This window comes from Carassius gibelio, chromosome B22 (assembly GCF_023724105.1).
Source record: "Carassius gibelio isolate Cgi1373 ecotype wild population from Czech Republic chromosome B22, carGib1.2-hapl.c, whole genome shotgun sequence".
Classification (NCBI taxonomy): Eukaryota; Metazoa; Chordata; class Actinopteri; order Cypriniformes; family Cyprinidae; genus Carassius; species Carassius gibelio.
The window spans coordinates 14124667-14142795 of record NC_068417.1 but is presented as its reverse complement, the minus strand read 5'-3'; the positions used below and the strand labels follow the sequence as shown (position 1 = coordinate 14142795).

General features: G+C 35.9%; 1 protein-coding gene across 2 annotated transcripts in view; it reads left to right on the top strand.

Annotated features, from left to right (window-relative positions):
* LOC127987060 (uncharacterized) overlaps positions 1-18129 on the top strand; it is a 54889-nt gene that overhangs the window by 14946 nt on the left and 21814 nt on the right. For both annotated transcript variants that reach the window (XM_052589338.1, XM_052589339.1), the window contains 14 exons: positions 643-813; positions 2631-2804; positions 3974-4144; positions 4717-4887; positions 5349-5522; positions 5961-6134; positions 6277-6447; positions 9121-9294; positions 9491-9661; positions 9890-10054; positions 10694-10867; positions 11357-11530; positions 11691-11861; positions 16855-17028. In XM_052589338.1, coding sequence (XP_052445298.1) covers positions 643-813; positions 2631-2804; positions 3974-4144; positions 4717-4887; positions 5349-5522; positions 5961-6134; positions 6277-6447; positions 9121-9294; positions 9491-9661; positions 9890-10054; positions 10694-10867; positions 11357-11530; positions 11691-11861; positions 16855-17028 — 2409 coding nt within the window. The remainder of the gene's footprint in view (positions 1-642; positions 814-2630; positions 2805-3973; positions 4145-4716; positions 4888-5348; positions 5523-5960; positions 6135-6276; positions 6448-9120; positions 9295-9490; positions 9662-9889; positions 10055-10693; positions 10868-11356; positions 11531-11690; positions 11862-16854; positions 17029-18129) is intronic.

Sequence of the window (18129 nt, the reverse complement as noted above, 5' to 3'; positions counted from 1 at the left end):
ATATTTTGTGTGTACTTGCAAGTGCAATAAGATGCAAAAGAGAAATAAATTCAGTACTTGTGGACTCTCTGAGAGGTCCTTTCTGTGTTTGTGCTCAAAAACTGGACACAATTGAGTTCTCTATTGCATTTTCACACTTCAAATGTATCATATGTTTTCTCTTACTCCCAGACCATTTTTAATGTGTAATTAGATGTTCCACAAGTGTATGCAAACTTGTGTCTCACCAGGTGGATCAGTGCATTATAATTCTGACTGGATCTTTTCTTAAATTATTCCTCCATGAGGACTGTTATATAGTTTTTATTCACTCTTGAAATTGTCAGTATATTTTCATCATGTGCTTATCATACAGCAGATGTTATTTCTTATATAAAGTAAAATGTTCAAATTATGAAACCCCCATAATTTCCTCCTCAAGACACTCATCAAGTACTCATTGTTATTAAAGCTATCTATCTTAATAAACCATTTTTATGTAAACATGATTCATTTTATCTTGCAAATTTCATAGATTTTGATGTTATGTTAGTGTAGTTTATGTTTCATGTAAAATAATTGGAAATATTTCATATCTGTATGTCGAAAAATGTATTGTATAATTTCCTCCTAATTCTGTGACATTATTTATTTCCCTTGCAGACTAAATGATTGTAACTTAACAGAAAAAAGCTGTCCAGCTCTTGCTACACTTCTTGGATCAGATAACAGTCTGAAAGAGCTGAACATAAACAATAATAATCTGCAAGATTCAGGAGTGAAGAAAATCTGTAGTGGACTGAAGATGTTAAAGTGTGAATTGGAGATACTGAGGTAAGTTGTGAGGAAATTGATGTTTCAGGTATTTTTACTCTTTAAAATATATGACAGTGTATTATTTGGATATCACTTAATACACAAGATGAATTCCCTGTTCTACCATTTCCTTTAAGAAATATGGGCACTGTGCAAAAATCATATGTGTATACAAAATTTGCTTGATTTAACTTTTATCATCAAGATGTTAAAAAGCACAATATCTAAATTTAAGATAACAGCAACTAGCTAACAATGATTAAAGAGCCATTAAAATCAGACCATATGTTAAAATATATGACAGTGTATTATTTGGATATCATTAAATACACAAGATTAATTCCCTGTTCTACCATTTCCTTTAAGAAATATGGGCACTGTGCAAAAATCATATATGTATACAAAATTTGCTTGATTTAACTTTTATCATCAAGATGTTCAAAAGCACAATATCTAAATTTAAGATAACAGCAACTAGCTAACAATGATTAAAGAGCCATTAAAATCAGACCATATGTTAAAAACCAGACTTGATCAAAAGTATAATGCTCATAATTACATTAGAGCAGGCTTGATCTTGTAAGGATACATACTTTCAATTGTGCTACAGGTATGAAATGGGCCATGAGCAACATTGGGTTCTCTATATTTGAAGAATTCTCTATTTGAAGAATTAAGATGGGGACATAAGAGGGGACTTGCCAATCATTGTACACTTTTTATCACAAACTTCACCCAGCTTGAGGAGAAGCATTAAAACTGACTGAAATCTTTGTTATTGGATTTTGTTGGACTTCAATCTAAGGTTTGAAATTGTATTTGGAATGCTTGTAATTTGGATTATGAATACAGTAACTGTAAAGGGATTATAATTATTGGATGTAGATGTATCAACACTAGAATCTACATATATATAGATGGTGCTAGATCATTTCTTACTCTGCACCGAGTCAGAATTCAGATCAGTGTGTTAGAGCTAGTTAATCTTCTGCAAAAAGGAAAGTGAAATCTGGTAATCATCATTGTCCATTTGAACAGTTTGTTACATTGCATGGAACCTTGTTTGGGGAACTCTGTTTTCCTCTAAATACTAAAGACTGATTTGTTAACGTTTATTCAGCTGCACAAACCTATAGCCAATTGGCCAAAATAGGTGGAGCCAACTCCTTGTAAGTAGGCGTAGATTGCAATTTCATCAGAATTTTCTCCAATGATACTGTTACCTCATGATAACTTGATAGGACCTCTGTCATAGTGAGTCCATTATAAATGACTGTTCCTGTTGAGAGCATCTGAGGCACAGTCACAATGTAAATGCATCTGAGTAAAGATACACATAATCTTTCACTATCCAACAAGATATTAGAGCATATTTTGTGACATGTGGCTCATGCAGGGTGCTCCTGTAATTCTCTGTATGAGAACTCTGAGCACGCTTTCTGCTTGGGCAACCCCATAAAGATGCTACGCTCACAGAGACATGTGGTTTCTCATTACATTCTTGTCACTTTATTTGTAGAAAGCAACCCCGCCACTAGTGCTACAAAGTTTTTTCTTCCTCTATGATAAATGTGCCTACTCCACATGCAGTATTGACTAAGAGCCTCTGTCCCTTCACACACCTGTCATTGACTAAATATTTCAGTTGATGTCTAACAAATTAAAGTTCTCTGTGCCTTTTTTGCCTCTATAGTTATTTATCAGTTTTTGCAATTAACTTTCAAAATATTTTTATAAAATTAATGAAATCTAATTAACTTTTGGGTTTAATCAGGTTTATTTATTTATTTATTTTTTTGAATGACTGATTATTTATTTTTGTCTTTCTGTCCTAGACTTTCAAACTGCAGTTTCACTGAAGAAGGTTATAAAGCTCTGGCTTTAGCTCTGAGATCAAACCCTTCACACCTGATAGAGCTAGATCTGGCAGGAAATGATCCTCGACAATCAGGAGTGAATCAGCTCACTAATGTGCTCAAGAATGGATACTGTAAATTAAAGATACTCAGGTGATAAATGTCTTAAAACATATCAAATGAGCTACAGATGTTTGAAACTTGTACATTTGGGATCGACAGAAAGAGAAATATAATGCAATACAACATTTTCATTAGAAAAAATGCATAGAATTGCATTAACTATTTACAAAAGTAAACCTCCAATATGGCCCATTAAATTAATATATTAGGTCCCACTTTATATTAAGTGGCCTTAACTACTATGTACTTAAAAAAATAAATACAATGTACTTACTGTGGTCATATTGCATTGCAACTTTTTTTGCTGCTATTGAGGTGAGAAACAGGTAAGGTTAGGGACAGATTTGGTGGTATGGGTAAGTTTAAGGGTGTGTTAAGTTGTAAGGGATGGGTCAGCGTGTAATTATACATGTAATTACAAAAATTAATTACAGATGTAATTACGTGCAGATATTTTTCAAATATAAGTACAATGTAAAAACATGTGTGTACACAATAAGTGCATTGTACCAAATTAATAATTAAAATTTAACTACATAGTAGTTAAGGCCACTTAATATAAAGTGGGTCCATATATTAAATAAAATTTAATTAAAAAATTAAAAAAAAATATCAGTGGCAGTGCAATAGTCCATATGGTGTATAAAATACTGAAAAACAAAAAGTAATTATAAGCCACTCTTCTTTATTATAAACTTCTCTTGAACTTAATTTAACGTATAGTCTTACAGTACATAATCTGTGTTCAAATCATCAACTGTAAGATTCTCCGATGGATGGACCTACAGTACTGCCCAAAAATGTAATAATTGTATAATTTTAAATGTCATAAGTTTAATTAAGCCATCACAGTACGAGTAAGATGTTACAGTATTTTGGGAATAGGAAAACCTAGTTAAGGTATTAAACCGACAAAAGTATATTTAAATACAGCATACATTTACCACCATTGTGCTTGTGGGGTCCCAAGTTCAAGTCCCGGCTCTCTCTGGCCTTTCCTGATCTCAACTCCCTTCTCTCTCTCCCACTTCGGTTCCTGTTGACCTATACAGTCCTATATAAATAAAGGCATAAAACCTTAAAAAAATATTAATATATTTACAGTTTATTTAAAATACTAAACATTTAATGTTTGTATATAACAAATTATATGTCACATATGTATTTCATTTTATGACGTAATTTATTTTCCCTTATAGGCTAAATGATTGTAATTTAACAGACAAATGCTGCTCAGTTCTGTCTAAACTTCTTGGATCAGAAACTAACCTGAAAGAGCTGAACATGAACAATAATAATCTGCAGGATTCAGGGGTGACTTATCTCTGTACTGGACTGAAGAATAAGAAGTGCAAATTAGAGATACTGAGGTAAGTTGTGTGACTTGATGTAAACCAAAACTGAAGTTCTGAAATGTTTTAAATATTCCATAAAATCTTCTGTATGTATACTTTTAATATAATAGTACAATAAATGACTAATATGGAATTTCCTTTTAAAATATGGCAAGTATGCTTAATTTAACTATTTTATTTGCTTTCTTTGCCTAACTGTCATCACCAGTAACTAAAAGAATATACCTTTTTGCAAAAGGCATCACCTATTAATTTGAGCTTTTAATAGCCACTCTATATGGTCTCTAATGAACTTTAAATAATTCTCTTTGACAAGTCATATTTTGCTCAAAGCACTTAAAAAAATCACTATTTGCATCTTTTAATAGACATTTTATTGCATAAAAGTAGTTGATTAACTAGTTTAGTGTTATGTTTGTTATTTTTGCTCTTGAGTTTCAAACTGAGGAAGAAGAGTTAAGAACTTTTTCAACACTTAAATCTAGACTCAAAACATAATCTGTTTAGATAAGTATTTATTGAATGAGCACTATGCTACAACTGAATGATTGCACTGTATTTTATGTATGTATGTTTATTATTTCAAGGCTTTGTAAGTGTGACCTGACAGAGAAAAGCTGTTCAGATCTTGCTTCAGTTCTCAATTCAGACTCTAGCAGTCTGAAGGATCTTGACCTGAGCAACAACGATCTGCATGATTCAGGAGTAAAGCTGCTCTCTGAAGGACTGAGAGAGAAATGTAAACTACAGAAACTCAGGTGAGTTGATGTCTAACATATGAATGATATCTGGGCCTTTGCTTGCCACCATATTCAGTCATCAGTTTTATTTTTAAACAGTTTAAATTAATGTGTTCAAGGAACAAAATTAATGAAGTTTCTAGAATGAAGTAAGTGAAGATAATTTCTGTTAACAATTTTTTTTATTTTTAATGATTAATCTTGTACAGGTATAAAATATTTTTTTGTTACATTTTCAATCTTGATCTAGACTTTAAATGTAGTGTAACAGAAGAAGGTTATAAAGTTCTGGCTTCTGCTAAATTAATGGTCTATTTGTGTTTGTCTCCACATTCAGTCATCAGTTTTGATTTTAGAATTCATTTGTATATTGAAGACTGTTCAAGAGGGGCTTACATTTTATGGACTTGCGTTATTTAGGACACTGTGTAGAATAATTGATTAATCAACTACATGTTTTATTTTAATCTATTTACTAGATTTTCAAACTGCAGTATCACTGAAGAAGGCTATAAAGCTCTGGCTTCAGCTCTGGGATCACATCCTTCACACCTGATAGAGCTGGATCTCACAGGAAATGATCCTGGAGAATCAGGAGTGAAGGAGCTCATTGATTTACTACAGGATGGAAAGTGTACATTAAAAAACATCAGGTTATAAAAACGCCTTGAAATACACAATTATTTTAAAATAAGCATTAGATGTGATGTCAGCTGAATAAAAAACTAGGAAAATGTGGTCAGATGGACCACGAAAAATTTCAAGTTCAAGAAGAGAAATTTACTGCAATTCAAAATTAGTCATACACACACAAATTGAATCAAACACAATTTTTCATAGAAAACACATGTAATTACATTATAAATCACACACACACACACACATATATATATATATATATATATATATATTCACAATACACTGCATTTAGCATATTATCCACATAACTACTACAACTTTAGTTTTTTTTTTTTTTTTTTTTTTTTTTTGCTTTGCAGCTTGTTAATTGAAACCAGAGCCATTAGTCTTAACTGAATAAAGGAAAATAATATAAGACCGACTAATCAACAATTCATATCATCTTCCTGTAGGTTTCTGAAATGTCCTGGTGCACTGGAAGTGTGTGAGTATCTCACTGATGTTCTGGGTAAAAGTCCATTAATACTGAAAGAACTGGATCTAAGTGGAGATATATTAGAAGATCTCGATGGGGAGAAGTTCTCTCTTCTTTTGATGGACTCTCATAGCAAGGTCGAGAACATTAAGTGAGTGAACATGATTTTATGCATTATTACTTTTCATTATTTTAAAAGACTCTTAGTCATGTGTGAGCAAATAATACGACTTGTTGATCTGATGTGTGTTGAATATGTACTGAATAATATATAATGCTGTATTTGTGTTTAGTGTGAATGATTGTGAGCTGACAGAAAAAAGCTGTTCAGTTCTAGCTACTATTCTCTCCTCCAAAACCATCATGAAAGAGGTTAACCTGAACAACAGCCATCTGCTGGATTCAGGAGTCAAAGAGATCTGTGAGGGACTGAAGAATCCTGTGTGTGAGTTAAAGATACTCAAGTGAGTACATTTCACCATTGAATTCAAATTTATTTGTATAGCTCCTTTACTTTCTAATCTAACATTCCATTCCATATTTATTTGTCCTGTTATGGGAAGTAGAGCAAATGTGTGCAAGAATGGAACTTCTGTTTACTGTCAGAACTCCAGTATAGAGAGCATGACTGATTATAATTTGTTCTACTGTATGTGCCTTTAACACAATGTGCTGAACTGTTTGCCTCTAGTGTAGACAGAGTGTATCCTGCTTGTTTTCAACAACGCAACTCTATATAAGTTATATAATTTACATACCAACCACTCTACTGGCTTTGTATCTAGCTAAACACATACACAGAATAACAGGACTTGACACAAAGTTCTAGTTCTGATGAGTTTTAAATAAATCAAAATGATTGTAGAAATGCACTGTCTAATGAAAAATGATGAGTCCATCTTTATATAACGTAAGATAATTATGCAGTGTCTCATTAAATGCTGTCAATAGGATTGAATGACAGTGCAAATTATATATTCACAACCATGTACTGTGCATGCTATTCCTCAGAACCTGGAAACTGAACAATATACATTTAAAATGACCAGTAAGGACAAACTACATAGCCTGATCTAAAGAAAGGAGGTACAATGTGTTAATTTGGATGTGGGTCCGTGGTATATTTTTTTTGTCCAAAGTTGAAGATTTTTTGCATCCCCTTTCCTCACTAGACTGTATGTACTCGGAATAGCCTTCACAATGATCATCTTTCTCGCCATTCTCGCTGCCACTGTATTAACTAACATTCCAAGAGGACAGTACATGATACACCAGTGGAGAGAATGCTGATTCCCTTTATTGTCCTCTAGATTTTGGGCCAACTTAGGCTTTGCGTTCTATTTGGTTGTTACAGTGTCACTTGTGCCCCTTTGGAACTAAGAAATGGTAAGCACTTGGGTTATACCATATGTAAGACTGTTAGGTCAACCATTTTTTTTTACTTATTTATTTTGACAGAGCTGGATGATGAGGAAGATAATAAAAAAAATCCAGTATTAATTGTCAGTGAGGTGTGGCTTGCTAGCTGTCACAATATGCTACTGTTAGTGTTTTGGAGACAAGGAGCGAAGGTACATCGGAGAAAAAAGTAAACAGGATTTAAAAACACACTCATAGTACAGGAACCAAATGACTTTTAGCACAGGACGCTAGACACAGGAAACATTGGGCTTATATACTTGGACTAAATGAGGAAATCAATGACACCTGAAATCAATAAAAAATGGAGAAACAAGGCAATGTGGAACACATGGGCATGGAGCACATGGGGGAGCAAACCAGACAAAAAAGGTGTAGCATTCATACAATGGAGCCATGGCAGAGCAGACAGTTCAGGGGGCCATAATGGAGTAAGCAGAAAAGGGAGCCATGGTGGAGCAGGGAACTCAGGGGGTCATGGCAGTGTGACCTCTGTTGCTCTGACCTCGTTTTTTGTATCTTTTTCTGAATGATGAAATTTATTTTTTTGCAAAGATATAGATAAATAAACTCAGTTGGGTCACTTAAGACCCATATTGTCCATCAAAGGGTTAAAAAAGCACTGGTTGGATTTTTATCATAATTGGGTGGTTGTCTGCACACTATGTAAGAAACATTTAAAGGTGCCATAGAATGCAAATATTATTTTTATAAGGTGTTTGAACACAGTTGTGCGACTGCAGTGTGCAATAACAACATGCCTTTAATGGTTAAATTTCACTCTCGTTGTTTTATAATTCCAAAAATTCATAAACAGTTTCTCCACACAAGCATTTCCAGACTATGACGACATAGTCGGTGGAAGTCTTCCCCATTTGTGATGCTCTCTGCCCTTTTAGCATATACACAGCCCTGATTGAGAAGCTGTAGTCCACCATTCTCTTGCTGTATCTGCTGGAGATGCAATGTCAGTGCCAAAGAGTCATTAAAAGTGTGATTTGTTGAGGTGCACCAACGAAGTTAGGAGTCTCCATAGACCGCTGAGGACACGGTGGTTGCATTTAATTTTTTAAAGGAAATATGTCCCGGGAAAAAAAACTGAAAAGCCCTATAGTTTGTACTAACATTTTACACTAGACTTGAGTGCCTCACAAACGAGGGTCAGTCTAGTCCTTTGCAGAGTTCTGCAAAGATTGCTTCTGAAAGAGGGATCGATACCAATGCTTTGTGCGCAAACGTCCAGACTCCAGACCAAGTAAGCATCACGCATCATATTTTGTTTTCCAAAAGAGCTTTTTGGTTCTCTGTAAGGCTAATGCTGCTAAAGCTACCATTGTCTCTGCCTGTTTTCACTAATGCTGCCTTCACGTGGTACCCGAATGATCGTGAATTGGAATGTTTTAGTTAAAAATGCATTTGGAAGCATTATGTAAGGTTAGGGTAACAATGAGCTCTTGAAGCTCCGCACTCCTCTGAGAAGGGAACAGGGCTGCAAGGTGTTCACAACAAAACCCTCCTGCTGACATGAAGAGCAACCAAAATTATATGTGGGGTATTTTGAGAAAGAAAAAAAAAAAATCTCACACACACACTCTGGGGACATCAGAGAACAATTTAAAATATTATATCACAGCATTCTATTGCACCTTTAAATCCAGTGTCCCCTTTAAGAATTAATATTTTATCTTTTCTTAAATATGTTTTCATTTCTGTTTTAGACTCTCTAACTGTAGCATAACAGAGAAAGGTTATAAAGCTCTGGCTTCAGCTCTGAGATCAAACCCTTCACATCTGATAGAGCTGGATCTGACAGGAAATGATCCTGGAGAATCAGGAGTGAAGGAGCTCACTGATTTACTACAGGTTCCAAACTGCCAACTGAAGACACTGAGGTGAGATGATGAAATAATACAAAATGAATTACATGAAGGTGAACATGCACAATCTGTTGTAGCAGCACAGCGAACAACATTTCTAAACAAAAATCATGTAAAATGGTCTTCATCAGCACCAACTGCTGATTTTTTTTCATTAGACAAGATTTATTTGAGGACTGAGCTGAATCCTGCATTATCTTTTCTTCTACAGGTTTTTGGGTCCTGCTGCAGATGAAGCCTGTCAGTATGTGACAGGAATTGTGGGTGAAAACCCACTACTCCTGAGAGAACTGAATCTGCAAAAACGTAAACTAGGAGACACACGAGTGAAACAGATCGCTGTTCTACTGCAGGATAAACACTGTAAACTTAACACATTGACGTGAGTTTTTCCACAATTTTTTCATGGTTATAGTTTGCTTCGAAGTATATTTTATATACATAATTTCTTTGATATTGTACATTTAGCATTTTACATTTATTAATTTAGTGGACACTTTTATCCAGAGAAACTTACAGATAACAATAATACAAGCAGAAACAACTAAGGCTGTTGTTGTTCATTAAAGAAGGTTTTCAGATTTGTACAAACATTTTTCTTTATCTACAGGCTGAATAATAACAGGATCTCAGCAGAAGGTTTTGCTACTCTGACTTCAGCATTGAATTCAAATCCTTCAAACCTGATAGAGCTGGACCTGAGTGGGAATAAACTAGGAAATTTAGGAGTCTGGTCGCTGTTGAATAATCCTCAGTGCAGATTGGAGAAACTGAAGTGTGTGTCTTTATTTATTTACATCTCTGCATAATATACTGTACATCTGTAAATGTCATTTTGATGAGATTGACTGTCATGACAGACTTTTTGTTTGACTACTTACCCTATGTGTCCTTAAATAATGTATGAAAAATACAAATTCAAATTAAGCAGATGTTATCATTAAGGCATTTGTTGCATATTTATCATCCATTTATATTAGGTGTACTACTATGTACTTGCATTTAGATTAATAATCTGATATTGTGTGTATATGCACTTACTGTGTACAAATACCTGTAATTACATCTTTAATTGGTTCCTTTACCCTTTAAACCTAACCATACCACCAAACCTGCCCCTAACCTTACCTGTAGCCCACTTCAGTAGCAGCAAAAGTGTTTTCCAATTCAGCATGGACACAATAGGTATACTGTACCAAACATTTTATGAAGTACATAGTATTTAGAGACACCTAATATAAAGTGGGACCATTGCATGTCTGTGGGCTGAGACTTTTATTGAAATTAATATAAAGTATTTGGATATGTTCCACACTATCACAGCATTTTCTTTTATTATTAAACTAATCATGATTAACAAAAGCTTTTTTTGACAATATATGTATACTGTATGTATGATTTTTTCATATTACAGACTTTCAAACTGCAGTATCACTGAAGAAGGTTATAAAGCTCTGGCTTCAGCTCTGAGATCAAACCCTTCACACCTGATAGAGCTGGATCTCACAAGAAATAATCCTGGACAATCAGGAGTGAAGGAGCTCATTGATTTACTACATGATGGACAGTGTACATTAAAGACTGTCAGGTGATGAATGTTTTCAAATATTTAAAAATAAGCCATTAATGTGTTTTTAGCTGTGTGAAACTACATAGAGGGCTGAAATGTACAAGTATGGAATTTAATTATACAAATAGTAATTTACTTAATTGTAATTGAAAGTTTATTTCATGGGTCTGACACGAGCTTTGTGATATAATGTAAAAAATATGAATGATTACAAAATTTGCAAATATTATTGGCGGATCACTGGGTAAAATTCAACTATTGTTATTGTTATTATTATTATTATTATTATTATTATTATTATTATAGTGCAGACAATTTTATGAAGGGCCCTATTGTTTTCCTACAGATTTTTTTCAACTATCCAGGGCATTCTGGAGCCCAAAACAAGCATAAAAACCCCTTGAAATTTTGCATATCTATTCTCATATACTCGACCCATAAGCAAGATGGGAGCTGAATTAATTATGACATGATAATCTAATCTAAAATTATTTAAATGTCATTTAGGTTTTTGAAAAGTCCTGCTGCCCAAGAAGCATGTGATCATCTCACTGAAGTTCTGGGTAAAAATCCATTATTATTGAAAGAACTGGATCTGAGTGAAAATAAATTAGGAAAGCTATATTGGGAAAAGCTCTCTGCTCTTTTGGTGGACTCTCATAGCAAAGTGGAGAAAATTATGTGAGTTAACATGATTTTACAGTACATTATAACTTCTCTGTTTCATTTATAATATTCATTATAAAGGACTGTTAGTCACATGTGTGAGCAGATATGAAGATCTGATGCGTGTTAAAATGTGCTGAATAATAAATAATGCTGTTTTTGTGTGTGTGTTCAGACTGAATAATTGTAAGCTGAAAGAGAAAAGCTGTTCAGCCCTAGCTACTATTTTCTCCTCCAAAACCATCCTTAAAGAGGTGAACCTGAACAACAGCCGTCTGCCGGACTTGGGACTCAAAGAGATCTGCGAGGGACTGAAGAATCCTGTTTGTCAGCTGAAGATACTCAAGTAAGTATATTTCACCATCAGCTATACTCAATACCACAGCAATCATTGTAATATTTTATATTTATTAGACCTGCTCACATCCAGAAGTGGTAAAATTTGAAAAATATTTTTGTTGTTATGTGTGTCTGTGTGTGTGTGTGTGTGTGTTGTAGTGGTTTTCATTTAATAACTGTGCATAGACATATATTTGTACATACTCACACAGGAAACGAGCCATAATTAACCCCTTGCAACAGTTTAAACTCTAAATTTGGTAATGAAAAAAAATAAAGTAGCTATAATAAAATTGGTTCACAATTATATTTTTCCAAGGTTAATGATGAAATTTAGAACCACTCAAACCACAGCTCTTTGCAAAAACAAAACAACGATTCCCCAAAAAATGTAAGGTAAGGAGACAAAAATGTCCATGGACAATTAAATAAGTTGTTGCAGAAAGTGAATTGTGAAAATTAATTGCCGATTTCAGCACTGCATTTACATTTTTGACAATTAAAAGTGTTACATATCCCACTGAACAATTTTTAGATGCAGGGTCAGAAATTAACGAGGTCTTGTGGCAAAAATGCCTCCAAAATATACAAAAATGCTCCATAAATTCAAGATAAAGGTGCAGAAACGCCCCAGCACAATTAAACAATTTATCACAGCTGTTGTGATTTAAATGAAATGTGAAAATGTATGGAATTACATTTGATTTAATAAAAATGAACTAAACTTTATAAAACTGAACGTAACTTTTTCAGAAACTACTGTGAAGCCTGGCAAAATCTTGCACTTGACAAACACACCAATATCATCCCAAAGTTTCTGAGTGTAGTGACATGACCAACATAAGTGTACCACAGTTTCTTCAGAACTCGAACAAAAAGAGCATTTAAGATCAATCTCAGATTTAAATCTTTGTATAAACAAAGGGTAGAACCTGTATATGAGCTTAAAATACATTTCTTTCACTTTATGAAAAATAATTTTTGTGGTAGAGACCAGATTTAATCACGCGAGAGCTTTCCAATATGCGCGTCACTGAGTGACATCTGTACCTCCAGGTCAGAGAGCGCCTGTCCATCAAAAGCTCACTATCCAATCAGAGTAGACCACTGTTAAGCCCGCCTCCACACAAAATGAAAAACTGCGTAGCATAAGAGAAATCTGTGGCAATGCATTCAGAATCGATGATTAGCGAAAACGAATGTTTGAAAAACATTAACAAAGAATGAAGCATATTTGAAGAGCCTGTTAAATTTGTGCGACTGAGTTATTTATTTATTTATTTATTTTTTTCATTTTCTTGTGTTTTTCTTCTTTTGTAATGGCATATTTTTTATAGTTTCTGAAAATTTGACGTTCAGTTTTATAAAGTTACGTTCATTTTTATTGTACCAAAGAATTACATTTAGATATCCAATTAAGATGTCGATTAATTTTCAACTACCGTAATTCCTCAAATAAAAACCGGTAGTCAAATATCAACAGAACGTCTCGGTTACGTACGTAACCCTCATTCCCTGATGGAGGGAACGGAGACGTTATGTCGACCGACAAATGGGGTCTCACTTGGGAGGCCAATCATCTCTGATTTTAAGAGAAAACGCCAATGAAAATTGGCTAGTGGATTAACACACCTGAGCCACTCCCGTGCCGACGGGTATAAATAGGGCGACAGGTGCATCCACTCATTAGGTTTTACGCTGAGGAGCCGAGAACGTGTCCCGGCAACAGCGAATGGTTCAATGGTTCACTGCATCATGATGGGCTGCAATGGCAGCCACATACACCTTCAGGGTGGAGGGTGACAGCCCACGCTCCAGCCTTTCTTGCAGGAAAGAAAGCACGACTCTGACCGGGCATCTCCGGGCGTCTTCTCGGTGAGAAGAACACCAATTCGTGAACAGACTCCACTTCAAAGCATAGGCCTGCCTCGTAGAAGGGGCTCTAGCCTGAGTGATAGTGTCTACCACCGCTGGGGGCAGATCACTTAGGTCTGCCGCGTCCCGTCTAGAAGCCACACGTGGAGGTTCCAGAGATCTGGACGCGGGTGCCAAATGGTGCCAAGCCCCTGAGAGAGAAGGTCTCTCCTCAGGGGGATGCGCCAGGGAGGGGCTGTCACGAGGAGCATGAGTTCCGAAAACCAGGTCCGGGTGGGCCAGTAAGGCGCAACCAACAGGACCTGTTCCTCGTCCTCCCTGACCTTGCACAGTGTCTGTGCGAGCAGGCTCACTGGGGGAAACGCATACTTACGTAAAGCCCGAGGCCAGCTGTGTGCCAGTGCATCTGTGCCCAGGGGGGCCTGGGACAGGGAATAGTACAGCTGGCAGTGGGATGACTCGTGGGAAGCAAACAGGTCTACCTGGGCTTCCCCGAATCGACTCCAGATCAGCTGGACCGTCTGGGGATGGAGTCGCCATTCCCCGGGGAAAGTGAGCTGTCGTGAGAGCGCGTCGGCTGCACGATTGAGCTCCCCCGGGATGTGCGGACCAACACGTGCTTGTGCAGCACTAGCGGACGAATCCGTCGCAAGGCTAGATGCACTGCCAGCAACTCCAGGCAGTTGATGTGCCAAAGCAGTCGAGGTCCTGTCCAGGACCCTGAAGCTGCCTGCCCGTTGCATGTCGCGCCCCAGCCCGAGTTGGAGGCATCTGTTGTGACAACTCCGGGCGTCACAACAGAGACAACTCCGGGGTCACTTGTTCTAAGGGCATGCCGGCCCGTAGAAAAGCAAGGTCAGAGAGACCGGGACGGGTGGCGACAGAGGGGTCTGCTGCACTCCCCTTGAGGAGTGAGAGACGCGATCGCAGCGCTGCCATGTTCATACGCCCACAATAGACGCATGAATCATCCACGAGCGCAGCCTCAGCGTGTTGGACGCCCAGACACTGCAGACAACGCTCGTGACCGTCAACCGAAGACAGGAAAGGACCGCATCCAGAAGGAAACGGACGAAACGGCATCTTGAAAAAGACGCGAATCGTCCGTGATTTGCTCTTTTAGAAACTGTCTCTTTTAGCCGAAGCGCCCAGGGGAATCGCCGTTCACAGGGACACCGCTGTAACGCGCCGTCACACCGACCAGGAACAGCTTCAAACAAAAACAAAGATGATGGCTTTGTAGTGATTCTTCTCATCAGCTACTCGGCTCCGAAGCAAAAATCTAATGAGTGGATGCACCTGTCGCCCTATTTATACCCGTCGGCACGGGAGTGGCTCAGGTGTGTTAATCCACTAGCAAATTTTCATTGGCGTTTTCTCTTAAAATCAGAGATGATTGGCCTCCCAAGTGAGACCCCATTTGTCGGTCGACATAACTCGTAGTGACCGACAGATAGGGAACCAGATAACTAACGTACACGTCCACTGCCGAAGCGGTTCTCGTTCTCGAGTCATGAACCGGTTGCATCGGATTTCGGATCACCAGTACACTGAACCGAGAACCATTTCTGTCGGACGCGTCCAATTTGAGAACCGAGGATCTGATGATACTGTGCATGTGTGATTCAGCGCGAAGCAGACTGACACGCAGCGCGTGAGAACCAAACTTGCTCTTTTAGTGATTGATTCTGAACTGATTCTGTGCTAATGTTATGACCTCTGTCCTGGAACGCTATCGCTTTTAATTTAAAATGGTTTATTTAAAACAATTATTTATCAAAAATATGGAATTAGAAATAAAGGCATCCCTCTAATAAAAGCCTGCTTCAAATAAAAGCCTGTTACCTTCTGCAGTTCAGGTAAATAAAGGCCCCGGTTTTTATTTGAGCAATTACGGTAATTTTGGCCGATACAAATGCAAATGCATTATAACATTATTTTTAATTTTAGTTAGTTTTTAACAATAACTTTTTATTTGTTTGAATTAAATAAACAAGTATAAAGTTATTTTATAATGAAAGCATATTGAAGATTTGAAAACAATTATAAATAAACCATATAGTAATCACTGCAATCACTTTTACACTTTTTTCAGAAAGATGCAGTGGTAATCTTAACATTTTATTTTATGACTTCGCATTTGTAAATGCTCTAAAGCAAATCAGTTGTAAAAATCAAAAAATCTTTTAGAGCTTTGTGATTTTTTTTTTTTCATGTAAGGTATAGCTTCTGACCTTTAAATCAAAACATACTCATGATGATATGGCATCAACTACTGCATTATATAACCAGAAACACAGTCTAAATATTATTTTTTATATTTTGCTTTCACTTTATTAGGAGTAGGCCAACAGCGCTCAAGCTTGTACTTATTTATTTATTTATTTATTTATTTATTTAGAAAAGGGACAATGTACATTAATTAACATTCATAAATGTAAATGTACCCAAATTAGCCCGAAGGCTAGTTTTCATTGGTAGTCCCTTTGCCAGATGTTATTAGGCTCTAAACTAGAAAAAATAAAAAATGTTATACATTACAACAATACACTACAACAATCATAAATCTAGAACTTGTAAACACCTCTATAAAATACAATTAAGAACATTATATAAAAAGACAACACACAATAGAAAAAAATTGTTATGAGTTAAATATGACTGATTAGGTCTATAATAAAATTAATAATAAGATTAATAATAATAATAGAGGAGCAGCATTAATGTTCACATTGTTGGTTATGAAGAAACCATTTCTTAAAATTAAACTTAATAGAGTTAAATGTTGAGCACTCTCTAATTGAGTGAGGTACAGTATTCCACTGATGTGAAGCTCTGTATGAGAAAACAGCTTGGCCAAACGATGTTTTCCTACGTGGAATTATACAATCCGCTCTAATTGCTCCTTATTTGCTTACTTATTTGAACAATGCTTGAAGCTTAGTATTACGAGCACTTCCTGTGTCCGTTTGCCTCTTTAAGATGAATCCACTTGATATATTCCCCAATTATAAGACACTTTGGATTTTTATTTTTATTAATAAGACACTTTGGATTGCATTATTAATTGAAATGTTAATTTTTAACTAAATATGAAGTGTAATTCACTGATTTATTTTCTGTAGACTTTCAGACTGCAGTATCACTGAAGAAGGTTATAAAGCTCTGGCTTCAGCTTTGAAATCAAACCCTTCACACCTGATAGAGCTGGATCTCACAGGAAATGATCCTGGGCAATCAGGAGTGAAGGAGCTCACTGATTTACTACAGGATCCAAACTGTCAACTGAAGACACTGAGGTGAGTGCAGTAGTTTGACTAAAGGAAAATTTTATCACCAAACCATCTTTCATCTGTCTTTGCCATTTAGACATACTGTACCTATATCAGCATATTAATCCACTTCTTTTAGATAAAAACCTGTTAACCCACACCTGGATTTGGGCGCACTGAACTCTCTTTGTTTGCATGTGTCAAAGTTTACGAATAGATTAAATGAAACAAGACAAGATTAATCTTGACAAACTATATAATTATAAAGATCTAAGACTCAAACATTGATGACAGATCTCTGTTTTTCAATAGAAAACTTATAAAGAATGTATTTGTGAAATTTGTGTAAGCAGTTCACATCAAAACATGAAAAATCAAAATGCAGTACATACCACATTCGTCATAATAGCGAGTCATAAACACATCCAAAGCTGTAAATCCTGGTTTAGTTAGAAAGGTAATGGTCCACTGATCAACATCCCAAAGAGCAAGTTTAGTCCAACAAAGCAATAACATTGTAATATGAATGATAATTCCTTTGTTTGCGTTTCAGTTCTTAAAGGACAGTATTCTTTGTGTCTCTTATTGAATAACTCACGCTCAGAAAACCGAGTTTTGGTAGTAAAAAAACACCTTGTTTTTGTAGCGTACAGTGTCACAAACAGAATGAGATAACCCTCAGACACAAATAAAGTGAAAGATAGGTGGAAGATTCTTGATTTGAATTCTGGTGCTCTCTTGTGAGGCATGCTGTGACGCACCTGTCATCTGATGGAGGCATAATTAGCGATAAACTTTTTCTTTATTTTTTTTATTATTCAACATTTTTGTTGAAGTGAAAAAAGGTTGCAGGTATCTCATTTTCATGATATCTTCTTCAGATTTGAAATAGAAACTCACAAGGCATATGACTTTCAACCCATTACTTTTCTAGAATAAAAAAACAAAAAAAAACAAGGCACTTCAGTGTCTATAACTTTTAATATTTTTGTGCATTATCAACTCTGGTTGATAAAAAGTATAGCCAAAGGGAACCTCTTTCCAAATACACCATAATTAACTTCACACTGAAGTAAGGAACTGTTGCAATTTTAAGTTAGGTAGGGCACTTTCAGCTATGAGTCCTAT